The 17,120-nt window shown below is 42.0% G+C and overlaps 1 protein-coding gene across 1 annotated transcript in view; it reads right to left on the reverse strand.

Annotated features, from left to right (window-relative positions):
• Positions 1–17,120, reverse strand: part of VPS35L (VPS35 endosomal protein sorting factor like) — a 53,004-nt gene that overhangs the window by 13,218 nt on the left and 22,666 nt on the right. The window contains exons 21-26 of the mRNA XM_068146832.1: positions 16,306–16,391; positions 15,267–15,347; positions 12,739–12,802; positions 9,790–9,888; positions 8,953–9,030; positions 6,939–7,053 (exon numbers count right to left, since the gene is read on the reverse strand). Coding sequence (XP_068002933.1) covers positions 6,939–7,053; positions 8,953–9,030; positions 9,790–9,888; positions 12,739–12,802; positions 15,267–15,347; positions 16,306–16,391 — 523 coding nt within the window. The remainder of the gene's footprint in view (positions 1–6,938; positions 7,054–8,952; positions 9,031–9,789; positions 9,889–12,738; positions 12,803–15,266; positions 15,348–16,305; positions 16,392–17,120) is intronic.

Genomic DNA, 17,120 nt, shown 5'->3' on the forward strand with positions numbered 1-17,120 from the left:
CTCACCTTCATGCCCCACAACACTGTCAGCAACTCAGAAGATGTTGTTTTCACATCTGACAGATGTTGGAAATTTAATGAAGGCTTTTACTCCAGTCCAAAAAAATTAGTGGGGAGCAAGCTGGAGTGGTTGGGGGAGGGACTGGTGTTGCCTTTTGTTGTTGTTGTTGTTGTTAAATAAATGAACACATCACTGTTCTAACAGCAAGCATTGCAAACATTTGTAACTCCTCCTCCTGACATTGGTGAGGACACTGTGAAAGTTTTGCCACATTGCTGCAGTGCATTGCCTTGAGCTACTGAATGTTCTTTGTCTTAAAATCCTTTACACATCACTTCCAATCCAAAAACTACAAAGAATTATTTGAAGTAACAAAGATGAAAGAAGAAAATGAATGCAGTGCTGCTTCATGAACTGGAATGTACTACATTAATTCTTACTATTTCATACTAATTCATGCTATCATTTAGGTGCAGACAAAAAGGTAATTATGTGGATGAAGCTTGCTGGTGCTGGGTTTATGAATAGCTTGATTATAGATTGTTACCAAGGCCTTAATGCTTCCAGCCAAAGGCATGCAGGGAAAGGAAGATTTGTACAGGGAGATCACACAGTATGGGCAAGGACATTAGATACAAGAGATTGCATCTTAGGCTGTAATCAATAAATGCAATGCAAAAACACCATCCCACCCCCTCAAAATCCCCAAACAATGAAAAGCAATAACAACCACAAATTTCAGCCTGCCTCTCTAAATTCCATGTAATCCCTACAGACTGTGAGGTAAAGAATCATCATCAGTGTTTAAAGAAGAGTTTCACTAGGAACACTGGGAACTTTGACATCATGAGTGTTATAGTTGCATGCTGTAGTTTCTTATGGGTATTATGAGGTGAAATTACCTAAATTTTAAACAAGCAGCCTCCAGGAAAAGAAACACAAGCTCATACAACTCTGAGGAGTCAGTATGGTTTTGCAAAGAGAAATCACTCCCCCCAAGTCTCTCAAATTTTCTAAAGAACCACCAAGCTTGTGCTTCAAAGTGATCTACTCAATGCAAATACTTAAGACTCGTTAAAAAAAGCAAACATTCACCAATGTCTCTCATACAAAATGGTCTTAAAATAACTAAGCTGACAAAACACAAGGAGGAAAGTCCTCCTGGGGGTTCATAACTTGATAAAGGATGGGGTGGATGGGCCAAGGAGCAGGAATAAAAAGTTTTCCCAGTGGAGTGAAATGACTACCATGTTCCTTAAGGTATTGCAGAGACACATCCTTAGGATGGGCTGGGAGGTGACAGTGCTTGCAGACTGGTCTGGAACGTGACTGCAAAGCATGGCAGGTGGATCTCATGATTCTGAGCAATAAAACAGCAGATGAAATCTAATATTAGTGAGGCATGTGGGGAAAGAGACCCCTGGTATAACTATAGAAAGTTAAGCTCCAAACAGACTATTTACACTCATGAAAGATCTTAAGAGTCATTATAGATGGTGTCCAGAAAACTACATCCTTAAACAGCTGTGGAAAAGGCAAGGGAATCCCAAGAATCATGATGACAGCACTGGAAAGCTGAGGTGTCATTGTACCATTCATGCAGCTCTTGGGTACTATTCATACAGCTCTTGGGTACCATTCATGCAGCTCTTGGGTACCTACACCTGGAACGCAGCCCTGAGCTTCCTGCTTCCAAAAGGAAGAAAAGATTTCCAAGGTGTTTCCCTATTAGAAGAGACTCTACTGACACAACAAATAAATTCTTCAGGAACTTATCAAGCCCATCATGAGCAAAATGAGCCAAGAATAATCCAATGTCTTCACGGTATCACTCGTAGGTCAGCTGCATGCACTGAGAGACTCAGCTAACAATTCAAAACCATACAGAAAGAAGTCCCTAAATGGTACCTTTCCAAGCAGCATGGAACTATGGAACTCACTGCCACATACAGTCATGAAGGCCATAAAGTAAACATTTAATAAAAGTTCAGATTCCTAAGGTTTGGTCCATCTAGCTCATTAAATACTGTGGCCCACATGCAACCTTCGTTGAAGGACGGGTTTAGAGCACCTGCAGCTGAAAGCTAGGAAACATCATTCTGCATTACTGTTTCCTGTATGTTCCCTTAGCACATGCTGCTAGACACTTTCAAAAGCAGGTCATGGGCTAGACAGACATGAGGAACTGACAAACTGATACAAAATGCTGGTCTGAATAGTTCACAGAGACAAAGATGTCATTTCTCCTGTATCATGTGGAAAAGCTATTGGTAGGGATAAAGAGAGGAACAAGAATGGAAGTGAATGGAAGTTTCCAGCTAGGGAAATCCCAAGTAACAGGAAAGTCATAATTTTGCTCAAATAAGGCAATATTCAATATTACTAGTAAAGAAAACAGCACTTCTTCCATTTCTCCCAAAGCTACTCTACTTTGCTGCCTTCAAGGAAAACAGTATTTCAACAGATGACAGAGGCAACATGTATGCATCTCACCAAAACCTGTAACTGAGAAATCCTCTTCAGGTCCTTATGTTTCTATATTCTTTGCCTCAGATTGTCTCTCCCTGTATATTCTATTTATACTCTTCAGATCTATAAAGATTTTAGGAGACCAGTAAGGAATACTAAAAACTGAGACAAATCCACTGAAACATTATTAGACTACGATGCAAAAGCACTGATTTGGTATTCCATCCCACACCTGCTCCAAAGTGTGGCTGAAGCCTCCCATGTTTAGAAAACATTTGTGAGAAAGCAACATTTTCTTTAACAGAAGAAGAAATTTCTTTTGCAATGCACTAGTGAGAGTGTGTTTCAGCTACACTTGAAGGACAGGACAAGAACCTAGAAGCACACTAAGCACTGCGTGCTTTAAAACTGAAATCTGCATTTGCTAACCAAAATAAAAGATCTTTGTCAGTTACCCTTTGCTGGAAGGTGTCCAGAGAAGGCCAACAAAGCTGGTGAGGGGTTTGGAGCACAAGCCCTATGAGGAGAGGCTGAGGGAGCTGGGGTTGCTTAGCCTGGAGAAGAGGAGGCTCAGGGGAGACCTTATTGCTCTCTACAACTACCTGAAGGGAGGTTGTAGCCAGGTGAGGGTTGGTCTCTTCTCCCAGGCAACCACAACCAGAACAAGAGGACACAGTCTCAAGCTGTGCCAGGGGAGGTTTAGGCTGGATGTTAGGAAGAAGCTCTTCACAGAAAGAGAGATTGCCCATGGGAATGTGCTGCCCAGGGAGGTGGTGGAGTCACCATCACTGGAGGTGTTTAGGAAGAGAATAGACGGGGCACTTGGTGCCATGGTTTAGTTGATTAGATGGTGTTGGGTGATAGGTTGGACTCAATGATCTCAAAGGTCTCTTCCAACCTGGTTAATTCTATTCTATTCTATCAGGGGGCCAAGGCTCTGTGCTTTTATGAAGTTTTATGTTTGATAATACCCCAGTGCAATTAGTCCCACAGAAATGGCTGAATGGCTTGATTCGCTCAGCATGTTACTTCGGAGGGGAGGCAAGGATTTCATAGCCTTTAAAACAAAACCACTGCTCCACACACATCCCCAGAAGACTGTGTCACCTCTACCCACCTGCTGAAGGCTGTGGCCAACAATTAGAAAACCCTCCTTGACAGGCAAAGCACCAGGGGAGGAAAGGTGTAGTTAAAATGGTACCTCTGTCTCAAAAATCCCTAAGTGACACAAGGGAGCATGCATTTAATCTCACTATAGTCCAGGCACTGCCTCTGCCAGCAAGCATGACTGATGAGAATTTACTGTTCTGCGCTGGCAGCATGCAGCGCTCTGTGGCTCGGTTAGAAGGGATGGAAAGCACATCTCTGTAAGATCTAACATCTTCCTTTCCAAGGTAGGCTCTTCACAGGCTCTCCAGAGCCTCAAACTGTGCATCCAGGCCTAAATCACCTCAACCATTCTGGACATAATTACAGATTCATTCTATTTAAAGCCCTTCTTGGAGACAAGAGAGCCAATAGTCGAGTTTAATACATGTCAATCAGCACAGCTGGACAGACAGCCATCAGTGTGTTAATCCTGGACCTTCCATGAGCCTATTAGATTCCTTTTTCTGATCCATTTTCACTATATTAAAGAAAATCTATTCCAAGAAAAATTACTATTACAGTTTCCTAACACTGAAGTATTTGGGCGAGTTCAAAAGGAGCACCACACAGTTGCTTTGATTAATGGTGTGGCAAATCCCAGCAGGCTCTGATTTGATAGAGGAAATGGGACCAGCAGGATGCTGGGACTGATGGCCTGGTACCACTGCCCCTGGAGACTGGGAATGAGGCACAACCCACACCCCTCCAGTTAGAAGCAGATTAGCTGGGGCTCTCCAGTTGTTGGCAGTTTATGAGTGCAATCTTCAGCCTGGCAAACTGTATTTACTCTTCTGACCCACTCATCCTCTTCATAAAAAGAGGAATCTTTTCATTTCCCCTTACCTGCCCTAAAAGGTAATTTCACTCCCTTTTCAAGTCAGATACACTGGCATTTAGAGAAATCTTCCTATTGTCACCAGAAATCTGTCCTGTGAATTTCAGTTTTGTTAGATGTTTAAGTGAAAACTCAACTGACTGAATTGCTGGACTCCCTGGGGGTACTCAAAATGACAATAAAATAAGGGGGAAAATCCAAGAATTAAAACTAAAACCAACAGCTGAAATCTCTAAAGAGAAACTGCACACACATGCTGACTGAGCTCTCAGATCAGGTACATTACCTTTCAGTTTTCTCTCTCCCCCTAATTTTAAACTGATTAATCTAATTCCAATCAGCATAAAATAAAGGTTACACAGAAGGCAGAATTTTACTTCCTAGCCTAATGCTGTCATTAGTTGCACACTCTTAAAAGCTCCACTTCATGCTGCATTGGTTTCAGTAGACCAGTGTCTAATTGCCCTCAGTTAACTCTCTGGATTTAAATCTGCTGTTCTGAATTAATTAGCACTTCTTCACATGCATTCAACTGAGGTATGGATTAAACTGTGCTTTAAGTAACTTCCAAGGACACATCATCTGACTCCATCACATCAGAACATGCAAAAGCAGTTCACAAAAGTGTCCCAAGACTGGTGTCACTGTTGCCTAACTGGGTAACCCATGCAAGTGACATGGCTCTGAATACAAATTATGCCCCAAAATAGCTTTTCTAGGTAAGCAAAAAAAGTGTGTAACAATAAAACCTTGGTAAGCAAGATGAGCTATTGAACACTGGAGTTTTGCCCATGCTTTGCCTCAACAAAAGCTGAGTTGGACAGCATCTTTGTCCCTCTCTGGCTGGTGGGTCTAAAATTCAGGACAGTGTTAACAGCTATGCATTTCAGATGTTTTGAGTGCATGATACTTGAAAGATATCAATGAGGATGCTATTCATTGTTTAGTGAGTGTACCATGTTCAGATGTCAAACAACAGCTGTGCACATTTATAAGCTCTGCCACTGAAAAATCTGGACCATTGCTGGGGCCCAGGAGCCTCACTCAGGGAAGACTTGAATCACAAAACCAGTGAAAAAGCAGTTTAGACATTGAAACATTATTAAATCACAGAATTGGGCCCAGCACAGGCAAGGTGGTGTCCTCAAAGACAGAACACTACAGAAAAACCATTCTGGGTTTGCATCCAACAAGAGATGCACTGCAACACAACAAGAACAACACATACTGACAGAAAGGAAAAGGTGAACTGCTCAATTAAAACAAAACACCAGAGCCCATTTTTGGTAAACCCTGTTATCTACAAAGAAACTGCACAGTATCATTTGCACAACAACAGAGTTTGCAGATCTTTTATATGCACAATGTACTTGGACACAACAGCCAGCTCTACTCTAAATCCCTCTGCTTTGCTATATGGGCAACATCAAATTCAAAACAAAGAAATACAGCAGTCACCCTACACTAAAAAGTCTTCATCAGCATCCTAAGTCAGCTTGTTTGTGCAGCTGGAACTTACTGGTAAATACAGAGCTGGGGAAACAAGCTCTCATGAGGAAGCAGAGAGCTAAACCAAAACATTAACAGCTATGACAAGAGAAGTTGCAAAGCTCAATTTATGACTTTTCACAGCTCCAGTGAAAACACCTTAAGGCAAAGCTTTTCCCATGGAAAGCAGCCATTTAAAGTCAGTATTACAACTGCAAAACAAAGCAGGATGACATCACTTTCAACAGGAAAAGAAAGATACTGCAAATGGTTAAAATATGATAGCTGCCTTTGTGACATGAGCAGGAACAACAATGTATTAAATGGTGATACAGACTTAATGCTCATTCTGCTGCCAGAGTAGCTCCAATTTCTCCCCCCTCTTACTTTAAATCAAGCTAACAGGATGGCTGAAATCTGTACACAGGCCCTGGTCCAATCAATAATTCAGATTAAAAAACAGAGTATTTTTCATTCTTCACATTACCTGGTGTTACTCCACTCTTTCACTCTGATACACTGCCACATTTTCTTAGCTAAGCATTTATCATACACATGCTCTGACTGCAAGTTTCTGGTGTCATTTACCTAGCTTTTAACTCTTTCCCAGCTTGCTGCTGGGTTTTGTCAGCCTCTGAATGACCACACAGGTGAACTAATTCATTTTGCCACGGTGAAAGTACACCATGTGTGATTTGAGTGCTTGCATAATTATGCAGGAGAAAAACATTCTCTGCTTTCCCTAATTTCTAAGTAATTTATGACTAGCTACCTCATAGCCATGACTGTGTCAACTGGAGTCAGCTGTCTAGGTTATTGAGATCACAGGATTAGTGTCAGAATTGAAAAGCTGCTTAAATGTGTTGAGTTTTCACTGTAACAGGGCTTGGCTTTAATTATATCACAAATATGTGACTGATGAGTTCAGCCAAGTTACTACTCACAATTAGAAATCTTGCAGAAATAAGAGAATCTTTAAGTAGATAAAATCCCTTACCTTGTGAAAGGCACTGATTAGCCAGAGCTACCTGTCCAGAGTGTAAATAGAGATTGAGTCGGGTGAAGATACTGCTCAGGGATGGAATGGTAATGAAGCAGAAGGCAACACAAGCCTAGAGCAGATTTGAAAAAAAGAAATGAAACTGAAAAAGATTCCCAGCTTGGAGTTACAGCAATCATTACTGACTTCATACACAATTAGTAATCAAAATCCTTAAACCAGTTTTGGGGAAGACTTTCAGTAAAAAGCAACTATTGTGAAGTCCAAAATCAGCAACTTCAAACTTCCTATGATTATTGCAGTACTTGTAACAATACTTTTATTGCTGTCCTTACAAGTAGATTAGCTCAACACGTGCTGAAAGAGTGCCTCTCTCCTGGGGTAACCAACTTGCTGCTCAAGACCAAAATCTGAGTAGAAAAGCAGACTACTGGTCCTCAATCCATTTGCCTAACTGGGCAAAGCAGGTGCGTTGTGTACGCATGGTGGGAAGAAGCCGCCCTGCGCAGCATGCTGCAGCTTTAGACCTCCTGGAGCAGCCCAGAACCTAGGTGGAGAGAGCAGCTCCCAAGCATGAGAAGTTGGTCAGTGTCACCCCAGCTATCCTTTGTCTAGGAAAGGATAGCTGGGGTGACACTGGCCAACATCATGCACTGGTGCTGTGAACAAAAATCCATGAAGAGTAGCATGTGCAAACACCTTCCCAACACACAACCACAATGAGCTGCTGCATTTCAGGTGAGAAAAAAAGGAACACAAGCAACTTGCATAGCCTGTGCATAGTTCAAAACTCATCTGCCCTAGAAGCGTTGGAAAAATCTCTAGAGCTCCCTTCCTACCCCTACCATTCCATGATTCTATGACCACATCTGACTTGACTCAGAGGCACAAAAGCCAAGAGCAGAAATTTAGAATTCAAATACAGCTTTCAGCACACCTGCACAGGTATTATGAGAGAGAAGTTCAAATCTGTTTTCTCCCTATCTCTCCTTTCTGTGACTGGGTTACACAGATATTAAGTATTTCATTCAAATGTAATTTCAAAGGCTGTATTTTCCAGAACTCACAGAAACACCTCTCCAATAAGCCTTCCTTTAGAGAGAGAGTCAATCTTGCTCTCTTAGAATCATAGAATCAATAAGGTTGGAAAAGACCTCAAAGATCATCAAGTCCAACCTGTCGTCCAAGACCTCATGACTACTAAACCATGGCACCAAGTGCCACGTCCAATCCCCTCTTGAACACCTCCAGGGAAGGTGACTCCACCACTTCCCTGGGCAGCACATTCCAATGGCCAACAACTCTCTCTGGGAAGAACTTTCTCCTCACCTCCAGCCTAAACTTCCCCTGGCACAGTTTGAGACTGTGTCCTCTTGTTCTGGTGCTGGTTGTCTGGGAGAAGAGACCAACCCCCTCCTGCCTACAACCCCCCTTCAGGTAGTTGTAGAGGGCAATAAGGTCTCCCCTGAGCCTCCTCTTCTCCAGGCTAAACAATCCCAGCTCCCTCAGCCTCTCCTCATAAGGCTTGTGCTTGAGACCTCTCCCCAGCCTCTTTGCCCTTCTCTGGACACATTCAAGTGTCTCAATCCTTCTTAAATTGAGGGGCCCAGAACTGGACACAGGACTCAAGGTGTGGCCTAACCAGTGCTGAGTACAGGGGCACAATGACTTCCCTGCTCCTGCTGGCCACACTATTCTTGATACAGGCCAGGATGCCACTGGCCTCCTTGGCCACCTGGGCACAGTGCTGGCTCATGTTCAGCCAGCTGTCAATCAGTACCCCCGGGTCCCTTTCTGTTTGGCTGCTGTCTTCCTTAACACAAAACCCTTCTTAGACACTTTGGGTCTTGGTTTTTATTATTTCTTTTTTTAATGGCAGCAGTAAGAAGAGAAAATGAGACTACAAATAGTGTCAGAAATACTGTTTTTGCAAAAATTCTAAACTTAGGTGGCAGCAGCCAGTAGTATCTGCTAAGAAGGCAGGCTCAAAGTTTATTAGAGTAAGACCTACCCTGACAAATGCAGCAGTCTTTCTGGAATGATTTCCTTTCATCACCCTTCTTGTTTCCATTGCTAGCTGGTTCACAGACTACACAGGAAAAACAAAACCAAAAAGACTTATTAGGTCAATGGCAAGTAACAAACTGCATGTTTTACTGCACACATTTAGAGGAGAGGAGCTGCCAAAAATGCCCCCAATATGGTGTGCCCTCCCTGTACTATTGGTTTTTTTACTTGGAGACTTTTAGCAACTGCTTTTTAAAGCAAATATGGCATTGGAGGTTTGTGAATGTTTTTAGCTATAGGGTAAAAACAATGATTTCTAGCTAAAACACTTAAAAAACAAACAGGCAAACAAACATAGCACAACCAAACAAAATACTAAAAGGATTTAAGAGATGATACAATGCTGCAAAGGAATCAGATGCAGCTAATACTCACCTGACATGAGGCTCAATACAAAAAAAGAGATTAACATTCCCTGTCACAGCAGGACTCGGCCTGTTTCTGCAGCCAGACACATTCTAATCACTCTTAGTGGGAGGGTTGCAGAAGACAGAACCCAAATTCTGCATGCACAGAAGTGCTATTTATTTGACTAAACACAAAATTTCTGGCAAGATTGGCAGTTTCCTGTGTTGCAATGATACCATGTACACCTGTCAAGCACAAACTTCAGGGAGTTTAGGGTGACAAAGTGAGAGGTGAGATCAAAGTCTACTTTAAAAACACCTGATAAAAAGGCTTCAGACTTATTTTGACACAGCCCAATAATCTGGGCAGGGAATGGGAGAACTGCAGATATATTCCCAGTTATGAAGAGCATGCAGATAAAAGTGTAGCTTACATGAATCAGCTGGATTAGAACAGGCTCCAGGTTGCAAAACATTGACCTGGCTTCAACATAGAAACTCAGCTGTTGTTCAAAGTCACGGCCAAATGAAACCTAAAAGACAAAAGCCCCTCAATTTTACCTTTGCAGGCCATTAACTTCAAGAAGTACAAAACTGCCTGGGGAAAAACCCATGGGTATTCAAAAATTATAAACCCCATACAAGAAAACCAAACCAGCATTAATGACAAAATAGAACCTGTGCTTTTCACTGTCTGTGTTCCACAGGAAAGGTCTCAGGAAACCTTGACAGCCTTACAAGGGGTTTTTTGGTCTTATACTCCACATCATCATCTATTTTACAGCTCAAATCTTTACCAAGAATACAACATTTAAATCCTAGATTTGTGAAGTGTTCTCAAAGCTAACAGAACTCCTGATTCTCCACAGAATGGGGACAAAGGCTTGGTGTGCTTTGTATTTCAAAAGGAAAACAAGAAGGAAAAAACAAATCATGACAGAAAAATAGAAATAGCTTCATGAAGCTGTCTTCAGGTTCCTGTAATTTCTCACAGACAAAGAGAAATTAGCATTTTCCTAACTAGTGATAGCAGGAAGAGAAGCAGGTTTTCCTTGGGTTTGGTTAATAAATATAAGCCTATATAACATGGCAAAAGCCTGCAACCTTGCATGCTAGCAAGAAAGAAGTCAACCAACCACCTTTGTGTGGCAACACCTCACTTCCATCCCTCCAGATCTGAAAAGCCCAAGTGCTGTCAGCTGGAGTGTCTCAGCTGTCAATTAAAAGCCAAGGAAAAGAAACAGTCTCCAGGCAGTCTACATTTATGTATTCAAATGGAATTTTTTTTCCCCCCTAACAGAAGTAAAGGTTGCATTATTTATTATTTCTCAAGCCACATGCAAAAGAAGTTTTTTACAGAATTAAAATTAAAATTGCATTGAATCCATACAGAGAAAGATCAAAAGCAACTGCACCACAACACAAAGGATTGCTGCTTGTATTACAGGCAACTGGCTTTGCCTTTCCCTTGTTTGTGCAACTGCTGATTCTTGAGTCCTAGGAAAGCCTTAGGAGTCTTCTGAGGAAAACTTCTCCAAAAATATAAATGTTTCCACAAAAAGCTGACTGTAAAGATGACTGCCACAACTGCCTTGGCCTCTACATCTTAACGTGTGCTGGTTTGAAATCTATAACTAGGCATTTTGCTTCTATTAGAATTCCACCCCACTTCCCCCCCTCCCCAGCAAGCCAAGACTATAAAGCCACATCAATGTGAGAAATCCTCCTAAAAGGTGTTATACAACATTATACTGCATATAAAGCTTAATAAAGCTAAATTATATTAAATAGCCTATTATTATAGCTGAAGAGAAAGCAACCATCCAGAGCTCAATTCACAGAACTGCAACAAAGGAAAAAGAGGACAAGTAGAGACAAAGGCTGTCAAGCTCTGACTATGTGAAAGAAAAGCCAAGCACTGGGAGTACCTGGTAAGAGAACAAAAAAGGCTTGGGAACATCTCTCTTAACCAGCCTGACATCTCAAACCCAACGGACAAGAACAAAAGATTCTATTATGATGCAAAGGAGGGAAGGGTTAAAAATTACTTTCAAGCCCAAACAATTGGCAGTTTTGTGGCACCACTAATTTGATACAGAATACCTTAGTTGAGAATGAAAATGAATAGAGAGAAGAGTAACACAGAGTCACAGACTAGCAGGGCGGTTGGAAGGGACCTGGAAAGATCCCCTAAGCCAAGCCCCCAAGTTATATTTATTCAAGGTGAGGCTTGACAGGGCTCTGGGCAACCTGATCTAGTTGAGGATGCCCCTGCTTACAGCAGGGGGAGTTGGGCTAGATGACCTTTGGAGTTCCCTTCCAGCCCAGACCATTCTACAATTATCTATGTTTTCTAAATCTAGCATTAGTTCCAGATTCATCTAAGTGACTCACTCCCATAAATCAGGGAGCTCTCTGAAGCGGTAGCAGGCAAGACTTCAATTGCTGTTTAACTTTTCAGTGCTTCCCATGTTCTACATGAGATTTCATAACCCAGCAGAAAGCCTGATTAAAAAACCAAGATGTGCCCTTTAAACTCTCCCACTGCACCATGGCAGCTTCAACACCATGACATTCATTTCAGCACATGCAGACTTACTTCACTAAAACACACAGGGTGGGGTTTTCGATGGTCTTAAGTATCATAGTATCAGTCAGGGTTGGAAGGGACCACAAGAATCATCTAGTTCCAACCCCCCTGCCATGGGCAGGGACACCCCACGCTAGATCAGGCTGGCCAGAGCCTCATCCAGCCTGGGCTTAAACACCTCCAGGGACAGGGCCTCGACCACCTCCCTGGACAACCCATTCCAGGGTTTCACCACTCTCATGGTGAAGAACTTCCTCCTCACATCTAGCCTGAATCTCCCCACCTCCAGCTTCATTCCATTCCCCCTAGTCCTATCACTACCTGAGATCCTGAGAAGTCCTTCCCCAGCCTTCCTGTAGGCCCCCTTCAGATACTGGAAGGCCACAATTAGGTCACCTCAGAGCCTTCTCTTCTGCAGACTGAACAGCCCCAACTCCTTCAGTCTGTCCTCACAGGAGAGGTGCTCCAGCCCTCTGATCATCCTTGTGGCCCTTCTCTGGACAGTCCAGCACATCCATATCCCTCTTGTAATAGGGGCTCCAGAACTGGAGGCAGTACTCCAGGTGGGATCTCACCAGAGCTGAGTAGAGGGGGAGGATCACCTCTCTCGACCTGCTGGCCACACTTCTGATGCAGCCCAGGATCTGATTGGCTTTGCAGCTGCAAGTGCACATTAAGAGCTCATGTTGAGCTTCTTACACAGTCTCTGCCTCAGCTACAGAGGCACCTGTTGCTCATGGGGATCCCCACGCTATCAGGGACACCCCAACAGTTGCACACAATTGCCACTCACCATTTTTATGAATCCATTTATCAATGCTGCCAACATTCTTTTCTCATCCTCAAGAGTCAGTGCACTATAAGGGAAAATGTCAATGGTAAGTGCCAGAATATTGCTTATCTGTAAAGGTCCAAGGGACACATAATAACTTATATAATGGAATACCCATATAAAGCATTTATTGCACACTAAAACCACCAAGCTTATCATTTTAGTTATAAAGCAATAACCCCAATTTTAACAGGAACATCACCAAACCAACCATGCACCAGACTAAAGCCCCAATTTTAAGACAAGTGTAAAAAATGCTAAGAATGGCTTTAGATTTTACAGGAGCTCAAGAGTTCGACATGAGGAGCGGGAAACCAAGTTAACGTTCCTTACTGCAGCAAGTAAGAACTTAAGGAGGAATTGATCATAAAACCAAAGAAATGAGTCAAATCTATTCTCAGAAGAAAGTTACCCTATTTAAGAAGAAAAGCTTTTCAAATACACTTTGAATAGGATATGTAAAAGTGAATGTATTTAGTTTGGAAACAAGATTGGTTTGTTTCATTTGGCTTTTGAGGGGAGTCTTTGGGGCTTTTTTTTTTTGTGGTTTGGGGATTTTTTGGTTCTTATTTTGGTTTAGTTTCTGTTGGGTTTTGGTTGTTTTGTGTATCTGTTTGGGTTTGTTGCTGTTATTTGTTTGTTTTCAACCACTGCCACATAAAGTCAAAAAAATAATTCCCATCCCATTGTTACCCTACTGCCTTTTTGACCTTTTAGTAAGAATCAAGCTCAGCTTGTATGTAAAAGTAGTTCCTCTTCAAGATTACCACAGATACTGATTTGTGACACTATCCTATAGCTAGAGTCCAAATCTGATTTGAAACAAAATTTACATCCCATGAAAATCCAGTAAGTCAAACCTGAAAATGGATGAACAAAAAGTTAAGCTATAATTAACTAACACAATTTAATCCTTTTACTGTTATGTGCTTTGACCTTTAGTATATCAGTTACCAATTTCCTAGCTCAGACACCAGATGGGAAGAGAACAATAGTTTTATTATACAAATTCAGCAAAGGAGGAAAGAAAATCTCAGCATGATTAGCTCATTAGTGCATTGCCAATCAAAAGAGTCAACTGATGGGCTCTGAGAGGCTCAGAAGACTTGTAATGAGATCTCCAGGTCAGTTATGGGTTTCCAGTTCAATTCTGAATCAGACCCCTACCAGTCTAAAGGCTGTTATCCTCCAACAGCTGTCACAGGGGTCAGAGAGCCCCACACAATGGTTTAGCAGCTTCCTGAACCAGGATGTAACAACAGACAGAGAAATTACTGCAGTGTAGTTAGAATTGATAATGATTTGCCAGTAAAAGAGATGAGGAGCAGAGCTGGGTTAGGGGATTTTAAGGATCCCAGTAAACTATCAAATTGTTTTGGCAAAGGTGTCAGGGGAAGCACCAAGTAGGGATTGACATACATTGCTTAATTTTTTTCATTAAGCTGTTCCAGTTTCACTACATTGCTCCATTTCAAGGCTGAAGTAGCTTTTAGTGCAAAATACAGCCAAATAAAGTGTTCCAACCCAAATAAAGCACTCTAGCTGGTATGAATTGCAATTACATGCCAAATGGAACTTCTTTATTGGCAATAGATCTTGTATTCATGGCTTATCAAGGCTGAGAAAGCTAAATTTCCTTTACAGTGTCTGCCATACTAAGAGGCTCTGGGCTCAGAATGCCAAAAGGAATCACAGTCCTTACAAGTCTACTTAATCCAAACCAGAAGGAAAACAAAAAAAAGGAGATCTTTGCTTTTAAAACCTACAATTTGCAGCATTCTGCTTCTGTCTCTATTCAGACACAAATTTATGTGTGATTTTTGAAAGCTACCTACAAACCATAAATGTTTTCCACACTGCACAGCTGCTATTCAACCAGTGTGTGTGCAGGAGGGCACCCAGGATCCCTAATGACCTCAGCACTCAAAAGTCAAGGGGAAAAGAAGAGGAATAAGGGGAAAGACATATATGGGTCAAGAGGTTCTCCTCTATTCTAGTTTCCCCTACTCAAGCTCCTAGAAATCTTCCAGGTGTCTTTTTAAGATGTCACACTCCTTTGTAAATGCTGAAACGAGTGGCCAAAAATAAAGGTAAAATTGAGGATGGCAATCTGTGTTTCAACAGCAACATATTCACTTCAATCTCAGAACTAGTTTATTAGTCCCTACAACTCAGAGTAAATTGCTTCCACTTGGAAAATTGTTTTTTAGAGATTGGACTGCTTTGTGCCTCTGCTTCACAAGACAACTCCACAAAACCATTGCTGCTTTCCTTTTAAAATTCTGCTCCAGCACTGAAAATAAAGCAGTAATTAAAGAGCAAATGCTATGTGCTGCTGCCACTTCACTGCACAGCTCTTCCCTCACCACTAATTGGATTCATGTCTTAATCCACCATGAAACAAACAGCCTCAGAAATGTGAACCTGGACACCAAGCAGCCAAACTTTGCACGGACAGCAGTGACTAGTAGGAGTCAAGATAACCTTACTTCACAGAATCATGCATCGTCTTGCAGATATGCAGAAGAGCATTGAGTATCACAGGATCCTTTGTAGCTTCCTGTTGATGCCTAGAAGATGTTTTAGAAACAATGATGAGAAATCCTGCTCTGCCAAAATGCAAAATGGTGGACAGAATAGCACCAACTTACTGCCCAGTGCCAGCTGTCAGCATTGTGTGACACTACAGAAGTTTTATATCCATCATTTTTCACCAGAACAACTCCAAAGATCATGTGGTACACAGATGCACAATTCCCACAAATGCCAGTCAAGGACAATACATGGAGCTTTACTGCCAAGCCACAGAATCTGATAGTGTGGCCAGCAGGAGCAGGGAAGTCCTTCTGCCCTGTACTCAGCACTGGTTAGGCCACACCTTGAGGACTCCGTCCAGTTCTGGGCCCCTCAGTTTAGGAAAGATGTTGACTTGCTGAAACGTGTCCAGAGAAGGGCAACAAAGCTGGGGAGGGGTTTGGAGCACAAGCCCTATGAGGAGAGGCTGAGGGAGCTGGTGTTGCTTAGCCTGGAGGAGGCTCAGAGGAGACCTTATTGTTGTCTACAACTACCTGAAGTGAGGGTGTAGCCAGGTGGGGGTTGGTCTCTTCTCCCAGGCAACCAGCACCAGAATAAGAGGACACAGTCTCAGGCTGCACCAGGGGAGGTTTAGGCTGGATGTTAGGAAGAAGTTCTTCATAGAAGGAGTTATTTGCCATTGGAATGGGCTGCCCAGGGAGGTGGTGGAGTCACCTTCCCTGGAGGTGTTCAAGAGGGGATTGAATGTGGCACTTGGTGCCATGATCTAGTCATGAGGTCTGTGGTGACAGGTTGGACTCGATGGTCTTTGAGGTCTCTTCCAACCTTGGCGATACTGTGTGTGATACTGTGAGATTTTCTTTTTTATCTCCATAGCCTGGAACAATTTCTTAAGGTAAGTGGCATATATAGTGCCTCATCTCTCCTAGCCATTCCTCAATACATTTCCCCAGACCCTTCAGAGTGAATTTAATCCAAATATTCTCCACTTACTTAATAAAAGATTCCATGATGCACTTGCAAACCTCCACTCTCACACTCTCCTTCTGGAACATATCCAGAAATGGCAAGAATTTCTCCTGAAAGTACAAATACATAAGCAAAAAAAGAAGTATTTGACACACTGGACAATCAATATTTTGGATAAGTTTTATAACCACAGCTGGTTTAGTTAAAAGGACTTCAATATTTTTTGAAACCAGTGGAAAAGCACTGTTGACTGAAAGATGCATCAAATTTGTTGATTGAAGAGATCCAGATTAAAACACAAACCACACAACTGTTTGAATCAAATGTTGCAAAGCAATCATATGCTTGATCATGACAAATTCAAGTATCTATGAGAAGACAGGATATTAAAAACAATGAAAACAGGCCAGATGGCAGCAATTATATTGCATGCATCCAGGGCAACATAACGTCCAAGGCATTAAAACTTTCTTCTAAGATGAAGGTTTATTTGTTAAGATACTGAAATATGTATTTTCTGCATCATCTCAAGAACAGAGCAGGGCTTGGGTTTTAAGTATTATCAGAGTAACTTGTGAACAGCACTCCAAATCCACAGGATCAGTCTGGAAATCTTCAACTGGTTTCAGTACTTTGACACTTGCTGTCTGTCTCACAAGAGGCAGAGAAAGAAGAGCACAAGAGTGTCTGACCCCTCTAAGTTTCACTTTGTTTCAGTGCCAAACTTAAGCCCCAGGAAAAGGCATGTTAATGATAGATCATTACAAAGAAACAGCTATCAGCAATTACATGAACACACAAATAAAAGGTATTTTATCTTCCACTGACTGTCACCTATG

The sequence above is a fragment of the Melanerpes formicivorus genome, unplaced genomic scaffold, assembly GCF_026170545.1.
Source record: "Melanerpes formicivorus ecotype bairdi unplaced genomic scaffold, bMelFor1.0.p_v2 SCAF_14, whole genome shotgun sequence".
Classification (NCBI taxonomy): domain Eukaryota; kingdom Metazoa; phylum Chordata; class Aves; order Piciformes; family Picidae; genus Melanerpes; species Melanerpes formicivorus.